At 43.2% G+C, this 22,316-nt stretch overlaps 1 protein-coding gene across 1 annotated transcript; it reads right to left on the reverse strand.

The window, feature by feature from the left end:
- Positions 1-6,294: 6,294 nt before the first annotated feature.
- Positions 6,295-17,628, reverse strand: Dmp1 (dentin matrix acidic phosphoprotein 1). The gene is made up of 6 exons (XM_057772442.1): positions 17,577-17,628; positions 13,476-13,550; positions 12,968-13,015; positions 10,431-10,463; positions 10,216-10,260; positions 6,295-8,563 (listed from the first exon to the last, which is right to left on the reverse strand). Exons 2-6 carry the CDS (start codon positions 13,527-13,529, stop codon positions 7,229-7,231), a joined length of 1,515 nt encoding a protein of 504 aa, XP_057628425.1. The 5' UTR covers positions 13,530-13,550; positions 17,577-17,628; the 3' UTR covers positions 6,295-7,228.
- Positions 17,629-22,316: the final 4,688 nt, after the last annotated feature.

Here is a 22,316-nt window from a genome sequence, read left to right on the forward strand (position 1 = left end):
TGTGACAGTGTTGGGGTGAGCTGCTTGTTCATGCCAGCTGCCCAGAACCAAAATAACCACACAGAAACTGTATTAAATAAATCACTGTTTGGCCCATTAGTTCTAACTTCTTATTGGCTAACTCTTACATCTTAATTTATCCCATTTCTAGTAATCTGTGTATCACCACATGGCAGTGGCTTACCGGCAAAGTTTTGGCATGTCTGACTCTGGTGACGGCTCCATAGTATCTCCCTGACTCTGCCTTCTTCCTCCCAGCATTCAGTCCAGTTTTCTCTGCCTACCTAAGTTCTGCCCTATCAACAGGCCAAGGCAGTTTCTTTATTCATTAATGGTAATCACAGCATATAGAGTGGACTCCCACATCATGAGAGCATGTGAAAAACATGTCTCTTTGCTATAAAAGGAGCTTGCAAAAGCACAAAAATTAGGGGAGACTAAATAAATGAGCAAATCTGGGTGGAAGGACATACGGACAAGAAAATAAAAGAAAGCCACAAGGACAGGTAGAGCATCAACACCAACATCCAAGGCATAGCACATCCAAGTTACTACTCACATACTAAAACTGGGCACAGGCATGTGTTTAGACCCTGTGTTAGGTGAGAAAAGAGAGAAAAATTATCTGTAATTCACAGAGTGTGTGAGTTTAGAATAAATCAGTTGCTCATAACACACACCCTTCTTGGTAATGAAAGTTCAGAACAATTTCTCTATAGATCAACATAAGAGAGACAGCAAGACCTTATGCGAGCCACAACATTATCTATAGTAGATATGATAATGACTACTATGTCATCTAACTATTGTCTGTAGCGTCCCCAAACGAGCTCAGTAAAAATAATACTCTTTGGGGCTAGAGAGAAAACCCTGTGGTTAAGAACACTTCTTGCTCTTGCAAAGGACCAGGATTTGGCTCCCAGCACCCATATATCTGTGTAAAACTATTTTTAACTCCAGTTTTGGGGGATCTAACCTCCCTGTTTTCATCTTGGTGGACACTAAACACTCATGTGTCACACATTTAGACAGCAGAAGAGACGGGATGTCCTTCCTGAGGCTAGCTTATAAAGACTCAGGTTCCATACTGTTTGTCTTCACTTGGAAGCTCATGTTGAGGTCCATTGGTCAATGAATGAAGTCAACATCTTGCAGAGACTCATATCCCATCCCACCTGAACTGTGAGGTGGCTATAGTGTCAACTAATGTGTTGGGGGCAGCTGAAGAAACATCCTAACCTTTAGGAGCCAACTAAAGGAACTAGGAAGGGCTTGAACAAAAAGAGTGGAGACATAAAGGAAGCAAAATCCACAGGATTTGATGCTTATTTAAGGATTCAGCAATGAGTTCCCATTGCCCTGAACTAACCAAGACTCCTCTGTGCACACATTTGATTTTGTAGATTACAGAAGAGCAAACTATGATGCAGAATTGGGTCTGAGTAGTTCAGTACCTTTCTACTGGACTAGAACATGGGAAAGATTTTTTTTTTTTAGCCCTAGATAAAGAGCTATGAGACTTTAAAAAATGCCAAGGGAGGGAGAATTTGTCTTCTCCAGAGATTGACACCCGAAATGCTTATCCAGTTCCAAGTAGCCAGCTCTCAAACTTCATATCTACACAGGCATTCATTAGGAAGGCCTGCAAGCCTTAGCAGGGAAGTGAAGACTTAGAGACACAGACACCGAATTGCACAGAGAAAGTGGTGGAGACGGAGCAAGGCAAGGGGCTCGAGGAGGGTGTAGTTAGCTGGGTGGAGAAATAAGAGTAAATGAGAAATAAGAGTAAAAGTGACAGTATTTTTAAATATCTATAAATATCTATTCTTCTCAGCCTCTCCTCCACTCATTGATGATGAGAACTATCCTTTCCTTCTGGTATGGGGAGGCCATCTCTCACATGTGAATTTTATCCTTTGCTCTCAAAAAACAAGTGAGGGAGGAGACCATAATCCCAAACCATTACTGCGTTACAATGCGTGACAGATTTAGGGAAAGTGTATTCTTAACTCCCATCTATACTGACAGGCGGGTAAATTGGAATCAGCAGATGAAAACACTCGATTTTTAAAAAGTTTTAAAAGTAGAAGATTTTTCAATAGTCAAATGGACAGTCTAAAGGAGAGGCAATGTGGAGAAATAGTTTTGTTTGCTTGTTTAACTTGCTTTTTATTGATTTTGTTTCATACAGTGTGCGTAGAAGAGGAGACAGAAAGATAGTAAGAGCCAGGGGTGATGAGCGATCCCAAGGTCAAGGCGTCTTCCTGACACCTGAGCACTGATGCACTCCTGGACACACAGAGACCAGAGACCGTGACAGCGTGCTCAAGACCCGTACTGGGAAATTTTTAATTAAAAACTAAAGTTAAATCACTATAATGCATCGTTTATAAAGTTACTGGTGGCAGATAAAGGAATGGGGCTTTCCCAGCACTGCGTTCTGTCCAACACTGACCCTTCCGCCTGCGCACTGGTTCCCATTCTCCTCCAGGCGCTCATGGGCTACAACAGCAAGCAATGCTGCCATCTTATGGACTGTATGGAAATTACAACACTGGATCACTTTCATGCAGCTATTAGTTCCAGGATATAATGACCAACATAGGTAATCCCAGTACACAGGAGTCTGAGAAGGATAAAGAACTGGAGGCCCAGAGACCTTGAAGGCAGACTTGGAGAGGGAGTGAGGAGGAAGCGGGAAAGGGCAAGGGAGGAGGGAGGGAGGGGGAGGGAGGAGAAAGGGGTTCCAATTACACGTAATGATCATGTTCATCTTTTAAATCATAATGGTATTGTTAAATTGTAACTCTCTACATTGAGCTCGGGAAGGCTACAATTTAGGAATTGCTGTTCTCTTTGAGTAAGTTGCATATTTGCTATCAGATGGTGCCATCAAATTGCCAGCCTTAAGTCAAGAAATCTAGCTTAGTTAAGTGTGCTTTTCAGTTCTGTAGACTAGGCTCCAGATCCTGTGTGCTTGCTTCTCCATTCAGACTGGCTGGGAAGGTAAACAGCAGGGTATCGTGGAAGAAGTCTGGTGGAGGATGCTCTTTTTACTCCATTAGAACAGGTCATCTTAGGACGGTAAGTAGCAAAATAATATTAGCACAAAGTTGTTGGCTGCTTCATCGCTAATATTATTAAGAAAAAAGAAGAAAGGTGCACCGACAATTTGGGCTACTTGTGACAATGTGAAAAATATAAAACACGAAACGTGTGTACTTTGATGAGCCGATAAAAATGATTCCAACCGCCACTATAGGAAATGTACGTGCTTGCAGCGCATGGTGTGCATGAACCGTGTCTGGGACCTTGTGCGCCAGGGCGAGTTCACTGTGCCCTCTATGGTGCCCTGGATAGCCGCCTAATGTTTGAAAGCAGAGCAAGCACACTCTACTCTCAGAGAGAAACTCTCAGCGGTGCCCCTTAACTGTGCACAGTTTCTAGAAAATGGTGGAAATAGGTCTTCATTTTTCCCCTTGAAAGACAATTATCATCTCATCTGGAATCCCCTTCTCAGGGGATCAGGAGGTTCTCAGCGTGGGCTTCTCTTACTTGCACGGTGGCGTTTAGACAGCACAGAAGACTATACTTGGTACTGCCGGCCAGGAGCAGAGTAGAGCAGAGGCGGCCCCTGGAAGGAGATGGGGTGCCAAGATAAAGTGATGGTGACAAGCGTTCACCTTCCCCTACGCTCACAGAGCCTTCTTCCCCACGAGGAACTCCCAGCAGTCTCCAGGCCTGCAGTCTGTAAAGGCCAGACTGTGTTATCCAAGAAAGGGGCAACGTTCCCTGTGGTGTCAGCTCCACAGTCGGGCCTATAAGCAGTCGCTTCATGTATATTCAGTTGCTTCAAACAGCAGCCGTGATCTGTGCCAAAGGCAGGCAGGCTTCCTCACCGTGGGCCCCCTACTCTGAAGACCCTTCTCTGGCTCTGACTTCTGTCTGCTGTGTCGGGTACAAAGGCAGAGGGAAACTTTGTACACATGTAGATCCTGACTTATCTTGACAATGAAGCCAACGCTGATAGAAAAACAGTGAGAAGAAAACTCAGAGAAGTCCCGGCTTTATCTAAACCAGCGAAAGTCAGTTTCTCAAAAATCAAAATATCTTTGTTTGGGGGGGGGGAGGGTTTGTTTTTCCGTTTGTTTTCTGATGACTGGCTGTTTAATTAATATCATCTTGGGACTAGTGAGGTGCACATGCCTGGTACCAAACGCGGCACCTGTTAGCTTCTTGTCAGAGGAATGGAGCATACCTGTGACGCTGAGGGGTGGGGGTGCTGGGATCCAGTCCAGCAAATAAATCGGGGTTATAGCTTGTTTAGTGTGTTTTCTTCACCTGTACACAGGCCTAAGGGTAGTCAAAAGGTCCCAGAGTAGACTATTACAGGATAGTACAAACTCGCTACGCTGGCTACATTTTACAATGACCTGGTACTGTAAAACACCAACTAGCCCAAAACTAATGCCAGGCTGATTTTAACCCCAGGACTTTTTGATAGAGCCAGAGCAGAGGCTTTTTAAAGGCCCTGGGGGGAGCTGCAGGCCGGCCGGCGGGGGAACCGCCATCGTTAGAGGCGTACAGCGGGATAGAGAGGGGTTGTTTGCCTCCTCAGCTCATTTTCCCACCTTCACGCAGACAGCAAGACCCGCTGCTGTGCAGGAATCTGCTGGATCTCAATGGAAAGTTCCGATGAATAACCGCTGGTTTCAGGCCGTCCCACAGAGCGGATCACATGCTGGGGAGTCCTTCCCTTGTCCACATTTTCAAAGGCCAACATTTGACTGATTTCAACTGAATTTTGTGCATTTTTAATGTCGCTTTGATAATTCAGTCTAAAATCAATTTCATCTGAATAATATTAAATAATAAACTAATAAAATTAAAAGCTAGTAGGGTACAATAGTGTTAAAGCCCAGTAAAAACTTTTCTCTTCTGCTAGTAAATAAGGAAAAGATACTCAATATTTGAGTCAAGAAACAGGATATTATGCAATTACAAATGTAGTCACATGTTCTCTGACTCTACATATACATATTCATATATAAAATGCATATATATTAGTAAGGATGAATATTAAACTGTTTCAATGAGTTTTCGAAATACTGTCAGGTATGCCTCAGGCACCTAAGAGGCCCCAAAATGGGACAATTATCTCTGAAAGAGCTGTGAGTTTGCAGGAACCCTGACAGTCACTACAAAGAGCCTCGAACCCAGACACACGTGTATGAGCAGGCTATGGCAAAATAACTCCAGGCCATGCTCCAGACCCCCTAACTTAGAATCTCAAAGGGAAGGATTAGAGAACACGCATGCATAGTTAGGTATGTGCATGCACGAATATATCCTCAAGGGAATGCAGCTTTGACCTTGAGAGGGAAGACAAAGGGGATCAGACCTACATCTGGACTCTTTTAACTCAATGGCGGGAAATTCATAAGCACTGCACTGTCATCCGAAGGGAAACAGAGTCGGGAGCCCGAAGTGCTGAGGGGAAATGATTCTCCTCCAGGACACAAATGCTTAAGGATTTTGTTTTCCTGGACCTTCTAGAATACACAGATGGGTTTCTGAAAACAGTAATACTGGTCTCAAACATCACATGCTTCTGCGGAGGCCTCCTACCAAGGCTAAGAATCGAATCTCCTCCTTATCTATGGTAGGTGTAATTAGTGAACTATCACAAACACATATGTTTTTATTTTCAGTTATGTCTATGCCTGTGGGGGAAGGGACATGTGCCCATGAATGCAGGTGCACTTGGAGGACACAGGCATAAGAGCATTCTGGAGATGGAGTTACTGTTATAATCTGCTGGCCTGCTCTGTCACCTGGGGACCCTGTCCCTTTAGAAACAAGCACTGCCCGCTCTTAACCCTCACCCCCTCTTCCGCCTAAACAAGCAGATATCCCCACACCAAGGCCCGAGGTGACCCACAGTCCCTCGTGGGACCAGCCTTCAGTTCCCCATGTCTTTTTAAATGATAGCAATTACGAGCAGTTATGAGCCACCAAGGTGGGCATTGGGTCCACATTCAGGTCCTCTCCGTGAGCCAGATGAGCTCGACCCAAAAAACATCCCTCTGGCCCTCTGCAACATATCATTTGATCATCCTGCTAGCGTACTTCCAAAGACATTTTTCATGAAGTAATTTAAGGAAAAAAATATTTTTATATTAATAAGATAAAACAAAATAATTGGAAATGTTTCAAAAATAAGGATTGTCTACCTTGAATATATTCTAATAATCAAAGGCACCATAATAAATAAGCACACAATATTGGGGGGTATTATTATCTTTATTACAAAACAAATATTTTTCCATGAGGTAATACTTCATTTAATAGCATTTGAGAAAAAAAATACAAAGAAAAAAGTGCAGCCCTATGTACAGAATTTTGCTATGTGCAATACATATAAAAGACTCGGGGTAGTTTGGAAAAAATAAAGCTATTTTTATTTTAAAATTATTTTTTCCTCCTAACTCCCCACCAAATTTTCCATTTCATCATCAATAAGGCACTGTTTACAGAAGGCCCACAAAATCACTGAATGGGGTAAATTAATTGGGAAAAAATATTTATCCAAGATATCCCACTGGGCCTTGGTTTGAGAGTGCTTTTTACAAACTAAACATTTCACTGGATATTATTTAATAATGGTTATCCAAGAATAAATAGAATTATGCTGTCTTCAATGGAGAAATCCTAGGTAACCCTACAACTCCAGTCCTTGCGGCTGTGAAACCCTCTTGTTCTCCTAAGCGAAGCTGGTCCCCCCTTGCTGAGCCCCCATGCACTCTGCACAAACCTCAGCCATGGCAGGGGCTCCCTTCAGCGGTACCCTTTAATGTTTTCATTTTGCATATCTCTCCATAGGCTCCTCGGGAGCAAAACTCATCCTGAAGCACCTTTCCGTCCCAGGGACCTAGTGCTGTGCCTCGTACTTAACAGAACCCCCAAAACGGTCGGGCTAGTGAGTCGGGGCTACTGGGCGCACACACCCCTCTGTTCACGTTTACTGTGTGTGTTCATGCCACGTTACTCAAACTTCTAGGGAGTGGGTGACTCGCTAGGACAGTGTAGTGTTAAACAGTTCACGGAAAGAAATGGCCCTGGTTTTACTTCTGATAAAAACATCAATAAGTTATAGTTGCAGTGAACTCCCTACTCCTAGGCCCCCAAGACTCCTTCCTGTGAGAGCCATTTCTTAGACAAGCTAATGCTAGTAGCCATCTTGGCAATCGTTGTCGTCTTGGTCCCCGATGGGTTTGTTGTGGTAAGCATCGACCATCAGTTTCCTGCTGTCAGCCTCCATGTTTTTGGGATGGCTGTATTCCTCGCTGCTTGAAGCATTCTCTGCAGAGTTACTCTCTTCTTTGGATCTGCTACTGTCCCGAGAGTCACTGTCCCCCTCTTCCTCAGAACGGCTGTCCTGCTCGGACTGGCTCTCCTCGCTCCTGCTCTCCCTGGAAGCGCTCTGAGACTGGAGGCCTTCCTGGCTGGAACTGTCCCCATCCTGGGCTGACTCCTGACTCTCCTCTGAGAGTCTGAGGCTCTCACTGGACTGACTGTCAGCTTGCTCCTCTATGGACTGGCTTTCTGAGCTGGAGAACGTGTTCAGGCTGTCCTCCTCGCTGGACTCGCTGTCTTCCTGGTCTCCCATCTGACTTGTGTTATCTGGGTTGTCGCCCCTGGACTCCCTGGCCACCCATTCCTGAGACTCGCTACTGCTTTCCTGGGATGGCCCATCAGCCTCCTCGCTGGACTCGCTGCTGGGGTCTTGTCCCTCTGTACTGTCTTCCTGGGACTGACTCTCGGCTGTGTCCTCCTGAGACTCGCTCCTGCTTTCCTCCTTGGAGGCGGTGTCCTCTGTGGAGTCACTCTGGGTTTCCCTGCTATTGCCATCAGCGAGCTCACCTCCGTCATCTTCCGCGGAGACCTGGGACCTTCTAAAGGACTTGCTGCTTGACAATTCCACAGACTGGCTGTCATTTGAATCCTGAGTGCTCCTGAGCTCATGGTCCCCTTTTGATTCTTTGGACCTGATACCGGCGCTGCTCATTTTGGAGTGGCCCCGATCGCTCCTGGTACTTTCAGGGTCATCGCTCAGCATCCCTGCATCATCGAACTCAGAGCCGTCCCCGTGGCTACTCTCGCCCTCACTGCCACCTCCTACCCAACGTTCCTCACTCACGCTATCCTGAGTGGAGTCACCTGCCTCACGCTGCCTGGCTGCCTCCTCCTCACTGCTGTGGTCCCTGCTGTCACTGGGGGCATCTTGGGTATTATTTTCCTGAGAGGTGCTGTCTTCACTGGATTTTGTGGTGTCTGCAGAGTCCTCATCACTGTCCAGTCTGGAGCGTCCTCTCCATTCAGGCCCTGGGCCATTGTCCTCATCACCAAAGGTGTCATCTCCACTGTCATCTTCGTCATCTTCCTTATCGACTACTGTCCCCACACTCTTAGGGAGACCACCGGCAGGTCTAGAAGCAGACTGGTCACTGTCAGTGTCCATGTCCTCTTCAGACTCGGTGCTGTCACTGGGCTCGTCATTTGCCTGAAATCAAGGTAAACAGCTCTGGTCAGTGTCCAGGAGCTGATGGAAAGGGCACTCTCTAGAGGGGGGCTCTTCTGTCTGCCTTTCCACTGTATGTTCTCACATCACAGTCAGAACTTAAATGAGGAGGGAAGAACAGGTTGACACTCCAGTTCTCTGTCTATCTATCTATCTATCTATCTATCTATCTATCTATCTATCGATCTATCTACCTATCTATCATCTATCTTTATCTACCTATTATCTCTCTAAGTATTATTTATCTATCTATCATCTATTTATCATTATCTACCTATTATCTATCTATGTATTATTTATCTATCATCTATCTTTATCTACCTATTATCTATGTATTATCTATCTATCATCTATCTTTATCTACCTATTATCTATGTATTATCTATCTATCATCTATCTTTAGCTACCTATTATCTATCTATGTATTATTTATCTATCTATCATCTATCTATCATTATCTACCTATTATCTATCTATGTATTATCTATTATCTACTTATTATCTGTCTATCTATTTATTATTTATCTATCATCTATCTACCTATCATTATCTACCTATTATCTATCTATCTATCTATCTATCTATCTATCTATCTATCTATCTATCTATCTGTCTCAACAGTGTTTTATCCTGTAACCCATGCTGAACTTGGACTTGCTGTGTTGCCCAGGCTGGAGTTAAACTTAGGGTGTTCCTCCTGCCTCAACAGGCATGAGCTACTGTACCTAGCTACTTTCTATTTTATATGACATATCCCTCAATGCTGCAACCCTACCCTGCCTCATTAATTATACATCACACCTTTCTCAAGCAGCAATTTCTTATCCTCCCTTGAGAAATGACAGAATGCCAAGTCGATAAATCATGAATCCTCTCCTAAAGGGGTGTTTCCCCAAAGGCTATGGTATTGAATCTCTCTAACAATCTTTGATGAATATTTAGTAGATAAGGATAAGCAGGCTAGTGACCCATCTCCTAAGCTTGGCCCTGTAGAGGGTACAAAGCGGGTCTGTACTGCAGAAAGAACCACAATCCTGCATCACATGACTGCTTGAGCATAGTGATGGGACAAAGCTTGGGAGAGCACTCAGTGGAAGAGCCTCGCTTTCCTAGTATGAGATGCTGGCTTTGATCCCCAGTGCACACACATGATGCTTTTAAATAAAAGATATTAGCTTTCTGACTCTCTTATCCCCCAGGATCACCCTGGGACTGTCTTAAAGAGACAGGCACTCCTAAAGCAGTTGTTTTTATTAAGGTCATTACTTATCTAACATATTCTCTCTCTCTGTCTCTCTGTCTCTCTGTCTCTCTCTCTCTCTCTCTCTCTGTGTGTGTGCATGTGTTTTAGTTGTTGGTTTTTTCTCCCGTGTTTTGTCTCTCCCCGCTTTTTTTTTAACTAAGGGACATTTAGGGACACAATGTCTCCGGTGATAAAAAGGGAATGAACAGTATGTTCACATTTGAATTTTATTCTCTCACTTTTCCGTTTTTATTTTATGGGATTGTTTATCCTGCATAACCAATGGTTAGAAAATATTATATTTAGAACTGCTGCCAGGTAATTTAATCGCCCATCATTTTCCTTCAATTCCTAAGCAGCCAGAGAAGCCGAGGGAGCCTTGTTTAATTACCTGTTCCTCTGAGCTAACTTTACTCTCGTCTGATGACTCACTGTTCTGAAAGAGAAAAGAATAATGTTTATTTTTCTTTTGTAATTCCCAAGAGAAAATATGATACACATCATTTGCTCAACATTTATTTTTACTACTTTCAGAATGGCGAAGGGGGAGAGGGTATTAAAGTTACTTTATAAGACATTGATGACAGAAATAAGTAAAATAGTTACCGTAGGTGGTGGTGGTGACTGAGCCAAATCACCCTGTGTAAAGGAAGAAAAGTCAGTTATTCTTCGGAAGTGGTTATGCTACTGCAAATATTTAGAATAATTTCAGGTGATTTTTAAACTTGGGGGATATGTATCATACTTTCATATTATGATAAAATGTCTAACATCTGAGGAGAAATAAATAATAACTTGAGATATATGTTGAAATAAAAATGAGAGATTTCTGTATTTTTGACATTTCACCCATTGTGGTTGCTCTGAAGTTGGCTGCCCCTACAACAGAAGGAAATGAAGATAGAACAAGCCTGGGACTCAGACTCCAGCATTAGTTGCAGTTAGCTTGCTGCTTCCTGATGCTGGCCTTAAAAAGAGCCATGCTGGCATTGACAGTTATGTGTCCAGGGAACTCTTAAGGCTCGGGTGATCTGGAAGGCTGCCTGTATACAGAAGGTGGCAGCTCTCTTCAGTTGACTGACAGTTCCTTATTCATATATGAAGAACATTACAATGCAGTGTGTGATACCACAAGGTGGCTGTGAGAATGGACCCAGTCAACAGCATGGGAACATCTTTGGTGCTGTTCAGTGTGACACACACCAAAGAAATAACCAATTTTGAGTATTTCCACCTTACAAAATTCAAGAATAGACAAAAGTGAATGGAGAAAGCCGCTAAGCCCTTTGTGGAGTTTGCAGAGGAAAATGACATCAAAGGCAAATGTTAAATGTCACTGCAACAATCACCCTTGGGTTTCTTTCACTTTCTCCAGTCTCATAAGAAGCCTGTGAGTGGGGGGAGGGGGCAATATTTGGGAGGAGGGGAGGGAAATGGGAAACGGGGAGCAGGTGGAAATATTAATTAAAAAAGAATAAAAAAATAAAAATAAAAAAAAAGAAGCCTGAGAATTGGCGAACACATTCTGCCCTGTCCCCCTACCCCACCATCTCTGCTCTTCGCCTTTTCCTTCAACACGGAAAAGTCCTATGTGACACACCCAAGGCACTACATAGGAAAGGGGACAATTGCTAATGGCACGTCTTCCACCTGCCTCTCAACAGTGCTAGTCTGCGGAATCTCAGAGAAAGAGCTGAGAACGTTTGTCTTTGCTCCATGGTGCGACAAGCAGGCCCAGGTGCAAATTACCCCGGTCAGCAACTACTGGGAACTGGTGTTTTTCTCATGACGTCAGAGCAAGAAATAATCTGTACGTCTCTGTTTTAATGAGGGAGATTTACAGCCGATGGACAGAAGTCCACAGTGTGTCCTGCAATGCCTATTCTCACCCTAGGCAGGGGCAGGACCCAACTCCAGCCTTCCCACTTTGTTTAGTAAGTACTAAGAGTGTTGGGCCCAAGCTGCATCCAATAAAAACGCCATCAAGAAGCAAAGCAATGAGCAACGCTCTCTGAGGTAGTGTTTAACCTTGACCTGCTGTGCCAGTCTCGAGAACGGCAGACCTCCTGGCCCTGGCTCCTTTCTTGACCTGTCAGCCACAATGTCAGAAACTTAAGGTCTCCCTCTACCGTTTAGTAAGCATATAACCCGGAGAAACGACATGAATTCCTGTGCCTCCATTTCTGCTGAGTACATAGGAAATAAAATATGCCTAGTTCATTTTGCCGATAGGAAAATGAGAAGTAGGGTTCATATGAAATAGAACTCTGCCTGGCAGTGGTTCCTGAGTTGATGTGGGAGTGATTTCTTTCTAATCTGTTGCTTTCATTGGTTAATTAATAAAGAAACTGCCTAGGCCCATTTGATAGGCCAACCCTTAGGTGGGTGGAGTAAACAGAACAGAATGCTGGGAGAAAGAAGCTGAGTCAGTGAGTCGCCATGATTCTCCCACTCCAGACAGAGGCAGGTTAAGATCTTTCCTGGTAAGCCAGCTCTTGGTGCTACACAGAATATTAGAAATGGGTTAGATCAATATGTAAGAGCTAGCCAATAAGAGGCTGAAACTAATGGGACAGGCAGTGTTTAAAAGAATACAGTTTCCGTGTAATTATTTCGGGTAAAGCCATGTGGGCGGCCGGGTGCTGGGGACGCAGCCCCGCCCCTCGTATTGCAACACTGAGTGACTGGCAGTTGGCCACTAGAGTGACTGAGAGTTCAGCACTCAGTGAGCATCACCATTGTAAGGCCTCTAGTATCTTTTCATTCTTCTTTCCTCATTTCCAGCTTCTCTACTCCTTGCCTTCTAGACAGCTCTTGTTTGCAGACGTCAAGTTTCAGTCTCTCCAGAACAGCTGGCTCATTGTTAGTCATCCCCCTGTAGCACGGTGCCCGTCACTACAAGAATGAAACTAGACAAGGTTCCCTCATCCAATTGCACTATGTGGGAATTGAAACATTATTTTCTTTTTTTTTTTTCATTATTTTCTTATATGAATTAAAAATCATAGTTCTTACTACTTAGAGCTTAGGTATTAATAAACTCTTAATTTATCAAAACTTTTCTCATTTGCCATTGAGTCAACTAGGTTACACTAATCACTATTAAAATTGAAATATTTCAGAGCATTTTATTTTCTACTCACCATCCACTCTTCCGAGCTCTCGGTTTCAGTATTTTGATATCTGGCAACCTAGAAAGAAAAATATACACAATAAACCTGCAGGGAAATTCTCAAGGCAGCATTTATTAACCCTTCATGTGCTGGGGCAATGATAGGTGACTCTTAACCTATCTTAGGACCACGTGCATGCCTTGCTGAACTTCTATGACCATTCTTAGAGAATCTGGGTCGAGGATCTGAGGTAGGATTGAAGAAGGCGAATTTCTAACAAAGCCTAATTAGTGCTGATTCTGGGACTCCGGGTGTCTCTCTGAAGACCACTGCTGTAAGGATGAAGATGAGAATCACAGTCGTACAAATGGAAGTAACCTGAATAAGAAATAACTTGGCCAGTGTTTAAAGAAGACAGTCAGACAGACAACTATGACCCTTGTCTTACTGAAGCATGCACAACCAACTGGTTCAAAGTCACTGAAAGTGATGCTGGTTCCAGTACACACAAGAATAATATCTCTACCATTATACTTACTGGGAGAGCCCAGGATAATCCCCAAAGGAACATAAGCAGGATAGCGATCTTCATATTTGGATGTGATTCCTCTACCTGTAATGAGAGTCATGGATGTTTCACTTCAGGATACAGAAACCAGGGTGCTTTTGCTTTTACCTTGTTCTCTATCAGAAAAATTTAAAAAAAAAAAAAAAAAAAAAACCTCTTAAATATGTTCCTCTTCTGATGAATGACTGGACAGAGAATGCATACTGCACCTCTATGGTGGAAGTGCATTTGACCATAAAACAGAATGCAGACCAAATATGTGTTACAAAGCAGAGGAGCCTTGCCTGCATTATGCAGATTGAAAAGGAGGCCTCTAGAAGAGACCACAGTTGTATGACTCATTTATATAAAGTATCTAGAATGTGCACATCTTTAGACAAAGGAATCAGATTTGTGGTTCTTGAGGCTTGGAAAGATGGGGTGTTGAGAGGTGATGGCTGTAAGGTGCAGATGTCTTTTGTCAGTGATGAAAATATCCATAAAGGGGTTCTGGTAAATGTTCACATCTGTGAATGCACTGAAAACCACTGAGCTATACACGTCAAACAGAGGAAGTGCTATACAAATTACACCTCCGTTTAAAACATCAACGAAAACCTCACTCCTCAGAGACAAAAATACCTCAAAAAGGACACCTACAAACATTTCTGCATGAACTCATAAGATACAAATGAGAAAGCGGGTAGAGAAAAGAGAATAGAGAAGCTTCCAGGTAAATAAAAATGCTTTATAGTAATTCTGTGCTGTAGAATTACAGAGCAGCTAGCCAGTTTATTCCCCTAAAACCAACACCCCCTCCCTGTCTCTCTTCTGTACCCCACCGTGTGTGTGTGTGTGTGTGCAAGTGCATATGCACACATTCGCACACTTAGTCATTCTTATAGCTATATAATAAAGTCTAGACAAAACTAACTTGTTTTTTTTTTCTTTTGTTTTGATCTTCAAGCCACGCGCTGTGGCAGGCTTCATATTACAGCCCAGAAAGCTTTTAATGTCTACCCTAATGCATTCAGTCATATATTATACATGATTGTGCTGGGTTCTCTTAGGTGCCATTCACAGCAAGGAAGGAGCCAGAGAAGACTAGAGATCTGGGATTCACCTGTGAGTGACACTAAGAGGAACAGACCAAATCAAGCTGCCCTTCATCGCAAACTCTGTGAGCCAGTGGCTGCAAAAATAATTTCTTCTTTGCCTCAGCGTAGACCTTACAATGCTGATGAAAAAAACCTATCAAGATACTTCGAAGGGAAATCATTCCCTGCAGCAGTAAAACCCTCACAGCTGCTCTCACAGACACACTTGATTGACTTTCATGTGTTCCCAAGAGTTCTGCAATTTCCTTTCAAACTCCCTACTCACTAGGTTCTTTCTTCATACATAAATACATTCTATAAACTGAAAAGACTTTTAAGCCGTAGATTCATGAGTTTGGCTATCAAACATCATGTTAGTATAAGATGAGAAATTTAAAATGTATTCTTTATTAGAATTTAGCACACTGAATATAAATTTATTCTTACACTCATTATCTAACATTTTATTAATTTATATTTTCTGGAAAAAATATAAACATGTTCAACTGTACCTAAAATAAGTCTAATTCAACAGATGTGGTTTCCTGCCATAAAAACATTTTTCTAAATTCTTAGATTCATTGTTTTAAAAAAGTTTTTTAAAAAAAAAAGTCCCAAATGCAATTTTCTCAAAATAACTGCACATCAATAGCTTTGGCATCGTGGGTGAAGTAAAGCTATACAAATCTCCATCTGATTTTACAGTCTGAGTAGAGTTATAACTTCATAACTCTACAAAATATGCCTGAAAACACCAGTGACTACTGAGGTCTCTCACATTCCCTATAATTTCTCTGTTACCTAAAAACAAAAGTGTGGAGGTGTGATATTCAGTGACTCTGAACCAATAAAGGTGGTGACTCCACCAGGAAGGGCGTGGCGTTGTTGTTGAAGTCTCTTGGGAGTGGAGTGGTGTGCAGCGTAAGGAAGATGCACTAACTTGCTCAGGCTTCTAGAAACACTATTTACATCCCGACCTAAAACAGTAATTTTCCAAATGAAAGGCTGGGAAACCAAAACAAGACAACCCAGTGTCACAGGAGAGCTGATGTTGGTTCCCAGAGAACATAGCCCCATTGAAGAAAAGCAAATCTTAAAGCCTATACTGAGTCTTCAGGAAGCCGTTCTTGCTGCGCTGTTGATGTTTTTGTAAAGTGAGTTTCTGCATGAAAACACCAAACCTCGGTGAACGTTTTAACTACTCTCCAAGAAAGAGTAGAAGATTCCGAATACCAGGTTAACAAGGGAGCTACAGGCCTATCTGCAGATCACGAGGCCGGAGCCACAAGCTCGCTTTCAATACCCGGTTACAGAATTTCCGCATTCAGTATGTGGTTATTTAGTAAGAGCACCCAAGTGTGGGGACCAATAGCTGTGGCATGAATCGCAGCCGTTTGGAAGTCACTGAACTAGAGACTTTACAACACTTCTGAATGGTCAGCCTGAAATGGAAAAGATCTAATAGTCAGGGTCTGGATAGCGACTGTCATCTAGTTTCCAAGTGTGTCCGAAACTCTATATTAAGTGAAGCAACTTGTCTTAGAATTTCCTCAAAGCTAAGTTTCACTTGTATAGATCTTCTTTGATGTAAACTGAAATGAAGGAATTAGTCAAAGGAAAGAAATTCAAGAGTGGAAAGTCATAGGTTCTTTCCAAACCCTTGAAAAAGTAACTTAGGTGTATTGTCTTCTTGTCATTAGACTTGAGAGCACTAATTAGCAATATATTTATTAACCATTAGGAAATATTCGTCGAGAACAGCCTATGCACCAGGCATTATTCTAGGTGCTAGGAAATAATACTTATACTATAAAAATAATAAATGCTAATACTACGATCAACTAATCAGTGCCTACTTTAATTTCCTCACCATGACTCTTTGAAAGGAAGGTGGAATTTTGTCAGAATGTAAATTCTATTAGAACTCAAAGAATTAAATGAACAAATAAGATTTCCCTATCTTTCTTGTCATTGTGGTGGCCTCTAGGACATTTCCTATCAGTTCAATATTATATACCTGGATAACCATGAAGAGCCACAAATATGGGTTGCAAAAAACCTATAGACATCTAAGACTCCCTGGTCCACATCATCCTTGGGTGAGCAGCAAGTTGACTAAATAACCTTTAGAAAATTATTTGTTTGCATGTTCTTCATCAACAAGATTAAGGTAGGATAGTCCACAAGAGTGTCAGTTAGGCAGAAACTTGAGGTAACCAGGAGCCATTGCTCTTGAAGAGAACAACTTGCATATGCCAGGCAGCTTCCTCTAGATGCTATAAGGAACACACGAGGTGACCACTGTCTGGGTGGAGGACACATACTCCATTGATGAACTGAATTAAGTGTACAGAGTAAAACCATGCCTGATGGGAATATGTGTGTGTGTGTTTGTACATATATGTATGAGTTTCCTATCCTAGAAAATGTCCTAAAAGTCAAAGTCACTCAACATTTTTTGAAGTCTATCTGTACACAAAGCCTTACACTAACATGAATGGTCAACTACCCCAATATACACTGTAACGGTCACATGCTTGGTTCTTGCCAGTGATGCTGACATCATCTGTCAATTGCATATGCAACTCCTAACGACTACCATTGCTCTCTACATGAACGAGGATTAGTGTTTCATCTCCAGGACTGTGTTTTGGAGACTCTGCCACACGGGTCACATCGCACATCTAAGAAACGTCCATATAACAAACAGTTTTGTTTCATTATTGAAGCTAAACTCCAAGGGGACTTGCCCCTCAGTCCCTGTTTAGCAGACTTTCTCTGCCAGAGGTAATTACAGAGATCCAATTGGAGCATTACCAGGAGAACACTTGGCTTCTTTGACTTAACGAAAACTAAAATAAGAATCAGTGTCCTCAAAACTTAGCTCTCCGTACCTTCCTCTGAGAATCAATGCCTTGTAACAGGTACATATTTCATATTTTTCAAACACCAAAGCAAAAGTTACTTTAAAAATTGAATGATGAAAATGTCTTACCCTGGCAAGTTCACACGGTCTTTTCCCAAAAGGTCAAAAGCCAAGTTGAGGTTTTCACAGAGGATTCTCAAAGAAGCCCCTCTCCAGCTGCTGCTCTGAACACTTGCCTGACAGGGCAGAATTTAAACTCTGCTGCAGCGACTCAGAAGCCAATCATCTCCGAGGTGGGGGCCACCTGACATCAGGGGTGTCACGGGGACCCCATCCACCCACACTTCCTCCAGCTGGCAAAAGTGGGTTTTCTCTAAAAAGCTCTGTGGTTCTCAAATGACTAGACTAGCTCCCATTAAATTGAAGATCTTCCTAAAGCTTCATTTTGCTTTCTAAATATATGTCATTCACATCCATGCAAGCTTGTGGACATTATAAACAATGACAATGTCTCCTTCCCACTCACCGACCCCAGCAGACCCAAGGATGGGAAAAGGAGAGCCTGGGAGGGACAGAAAGCTTCCTGTTGATGTATATTTCCAGGTCGTGCATGTGGGAAGCTACTAAAAGTCTAGATTTTCTTAAGTTGTTAGTGCTGGGAATATGGGGGTTTATCTCCTTTTTTCTTCTAACCGTCTCTACCCACCCCTTACCTCATTTGTACACAGAGACTCCAAATTCTTACAGATCTAAGGAAGTACCATTTGCCCAATTTCATGTTAATAGGAAATGTTAAAGTTCCAACTTGTATTTTTAACAACAGCAGAAAAAGAATTTAATCTACCATTATCCTCTGAAACTACGTAGCACATTTTAGAAATTTAGAAATCAGTGCTGGATTAGAGGAATGCTAACTAGATGGATGGCATCCAGAGAGGCATTGCTGAGGGATCTGCTTCATCACCACAACTGAAACGGAGAGATAAACACCGTGGACTAGGTTTCGTTCTGAGGAGTGCACCAAGCTGGTCGAGGGTTCTGGAAGTGGGTTTGGCACATGCTCAGAAGCACACTCCAATAACAATAGCATAGCACTAGATAAACACTTAAATGATATAATACACACCACCAGGCTTTAATTTCCCAAGAGGAAGGATGTTTGTTTTTTAACTGAAGGATACACAATGCCGCAATGCCTCTAATACGTAGGGCAGTTCTTGGGTCATCGTAAGTTCTCAGTAAATATTTTTTGGGATGAATGGATGAATTGAGGTGTACAATTACTGACTGAAATGCCTGCACGACTCATTCACTTTTTTAGAAGCAACAACCTGGAAACTATTTTCAAATACATAGATCATTAGACCTACTCAGTGTAAACTTCAACGTGGGAGAGAGGCCGGATAGGGGAGGGACCTTGGGCAGGGACGGGGGCAGGATGTGAGAGGGAGGGGTCTATTTTCACACAGAGTTGGTTAGAAGGACATCAGTGTTTGTGGGGAGAAACCCTAAATGACACATGTTCTGCTCTGTTCTGAATGACACTCCCTGGCAGCTCACGGTCCTGCCTGAACTCTATCCTAGGTGAGCCATACAATCTTATGTGAGAGTGGCTTCCGGAAAGACTGGGGAAGAGGACATTTAGACTCCCCAAATCCCCACACCCAAACAGAGAGATAGCTAGATAAATAAAAATGAGACGATAGTTAAAATTGAATGTTTCATTATCTATTGTTTCATTTTTTTAAATTATCGTAAGGCTTTGTAGTTTAAAACAGCTAGTAGTTTATCGCCTCTGATAGAGGAGTCTGAAGTCGGCTGGGAATTCGACAGGGAGGTGGGGGGCTCATTCAGCAGCTACAGGAAGAAGCTAATCAATATGTCCATTGTCAGAAAACAGCATCAGTGAGGTCAGCCTCACTCTTGTTCCCCCAAGAACAAAATAACTTATTCAACCTTCCTTATGTTCCATTTTACATTTATTTCTTATTATCGTGTCTGTACATGGTATGTGCATGTGTGTGTGTTTATATACATGTATATGTGTGAGTGTGTTTGTGTGCACACGTATGTGTGCCACAGTACTCATGTAGAGGTCAGAGGACAACTTTGTAAGGTAACCAAACACAACCTGAATACAGAATCCAAATCACATCCAGGCCACGAGAGAGCTAACATCAGTTTCTATTACCTACAGGCACCAGAGCACAACATCCCCCAAAATGGTGTGCTCTCACTGAACAGAGAAAGGGGTGGGCCTCTTCTTTGGTAACCTTGTACATATTCACATGGAAAAGGCATATGGGTGAGCATATTACTGCATATGCTCAGTTTAAGGTACACGCTCTGGAACATGCTCCATTAGGGTAATAGTTCAAGAAGAAGGAAAAGCAGGAAGGAATGCCCCCATGCGTCATGTTTTGGGGCAATTTTGGTCTATGAGGAAGGAGAGCCCTTGAATTCAGGCCCAGGCTGTATCACAGGATCAGAGCCAGGAACTAGAACCTGCTGGTGACTTTTGACTTATGCCCTTAACTACAAAGGCTAGGGAGAGAAAGCAGACACACGACAGTGAGACTAGCCTCTCCCTCCAGACTTCTTCCCTAGCTTTGCTGTTTCCTAGTAATCAAATGCTCTGAGCATGCTTGACATCCACATAAGCCATAACAGTCTTTAAGTTTTCCTGCAACCAAAAGGAGGAACTCCCGTAAAGGAAAGTTCAGATAAATCTGTCCATGGCTTCCCCAAACCTTTGCAGCAGCTAACCCATTTCTCCTTTTTTTCCATCTGGACCCCAAGTTTATAGAATGGTGCCACCCCACATTTAGAGTGGGCCTTTCTGAAACGTATTAAATAAAAAAAATGCTGCAGGATTCCCCAGAGGCTGCAGCATTTCTGGTCCCCAAGTGGCGGCAGGCAGCAGGTCCCAGGAGCAACCTGTCCCAGGCAGGGACGGTGCAGTTCCTTGAGTGGCTGCAGCAGGCCATGAGGAGAGACAGACAGATGGGTGTGCCACAAGACCATGCCACAGGTCTCCGAAGGTGACTGGTCTCGGACAGGGAGACACACAGCAGCCATGCAGAGTGATGTTGAACATTTATTTAGTGGGTTATAGAGGGGAAAGGGAGAAGGGAAGAAGAGCAGAGAGGCACAGAGAGGGAGAGATAAGAAAGAGAGAGAGAGGAGAGAGATGGGAGATATGGAAGCTGCCTCTGAGAGGGAGATGGAAAAGAAGAGACTCAGGCTGCAAGCAGGAAGGAAGATCTGCCTGCTCAGTGGATAGGGGAGGGAGTAGGCATGGCTTGTCTCTTAAAGAGAAAGAACAGAACATTACACTTTCCATGTAGACTAGCAAATCTCCCACTGACACTCCCAGAGATCTGATTGTATGACTCGTCTACCAAACTGACAAGCAAAACTAAGCACCACAGATACATGCCACGGGTCATCTAGTAGGTGAGGCTGACTGACCTGCCCCCTGTTTCCACTTCCCTGACAGAGTGTAAGAGCATGGGCCTCTATGGCTGGCTCTTTTGTACAGGGGTCATGGGGACACAGAGCTTGTCTTCATGTTTATGCAATAATTACTTTACAGAGTTATCTCCCCAGCCCACCAAGACATGGGATGATAAAGTCACTGCTTCAATAGTAAAGAAAAAACTCAGAACTACTTCCTCTAGGTGACTGAGGGATCAACACAGACAGGTGGAAATCACTGAATCTGGCCCTGATAGGTGTGTGTGACCCTGCTGGTTCTCCAGGAATCCCTGCCTATAGATTCATAAACCTTTGGAGCCTGATTTGTTGTGTGCTGTGCCATGTCTGTGCCTTGCTGATCAGGTTCTTGTATCTCCCCCATGAGAGGTCACCTGTACCCCAGGCTAGACATCAATTCAATACTTAGCAGAGGATGACCCTGGACTACCTCCTCCCAGGCCTCCTGCCTCTACTTCCACAAGGCTGATTATAGGCCTGTACTACAACACTCTTCTCTTCTGAGGCATGCTCTCAGGCTGTAGCACAGACTAGCCTGGAATTTTAAGAGGGAATCGTGCCTCAGCATCCCTGGTACAGAGATCACTGGCCTTGCACCGCTAGTTTTGTGACTTTTAGCTTTTTCTTTTTTTCCTTTTATTGAAAACATTTTTTTCACATAATATGCCTTGATTCCCCTCCCCTTCCCCACTACTCCCAGTTCTTCCCCTGCCTCTTCTCCCATCCAGGTCCATCCCTGTTTTTACTCTCATTAGAAAACAAACACGCTCGAGGGGGATAATCACAAAATTAATTTAAATTGAACAAAAACTAACACATCGAGCCAGGCAGTGGTGGCACATGCCTTTAATCCCAGCACTCAAGAGGCAGAAGCAAGCAGATCTGTGAGTTCAAGGCCAGCCTGGTCTAGAGAGTGAGTTCCAGGACAGTCAGGGCTACACAGAGAAGCCCTGCCTTGAAAAACAAACAAATAAAAATCCCAAAACCAATTTAAAAAAAACTAACACGTTAGAAAAGGACAAAACAAGCAAACAGAAGGAAAAGTGCCCAGGGAAAGGCATAAGAAATGAATACAGATGCAGAGAGATCCACTCCTTTGCACATTCAGGAGTCCCATGAAGGTACTAAACAAGATATACACATCAAGAGATCTGTAGGGTAAGAAAGGGACATATCTTTTAGTTTGTGTGTGTGTGTGTGTGTGTGTGTGTGAGAGAGAGAGAGAACAAGCAAACAAAACAAAAGTGCTGACATGGCATTATGAGACAAGGAACCTCCAAAGAAGCCCTTGAGTTCCCTTCCTGCCGACTGTCTGCTGCTAAGCTTGCAGCCTACCCTAAAGAGTGGTTTGCTTCCCCAGTGAGACTCCCTTGG

The sequence above is a fragment of the Chionomys nivalis genome, chromosome 6 (assembly GCF_950005125.1).
Source record: "Chionomys nivalis chromosome 6, mChiNiv1.1, whole genome shotgun sequence".
Classification (NCBI taxonomy): Eukaryota; Metazoa; Chordata; class Mammalia; order Rodentia; family Cricetidae; genus Chionomys; species Chionomys nivalis.

Bases quoted from the DNA above. Each gene is read 5' to 3' on its own strand.
- Dmp1 (XM_057772442.1), bottom strand. From the start codon at position 13,529: ATGAAGATCGCTATCCTGCTTATGTTCCTTTGGGGATTATCCTGGGCT. The intron at 13,016-13,475 runs GTAAGTATAATG...TTTTCTTTCTAG, and splicing joins GATTATCCTGGGCTCTCCCA to GTTGCCAGATATCAAAATAC. The intron at 10,261-10,430 runs GTAACTATTTTA...TTTCTCTTTCAG, and splicing joins AGTCACCACCACCACCTACG to AACAGTGAGTCATCAGACGA.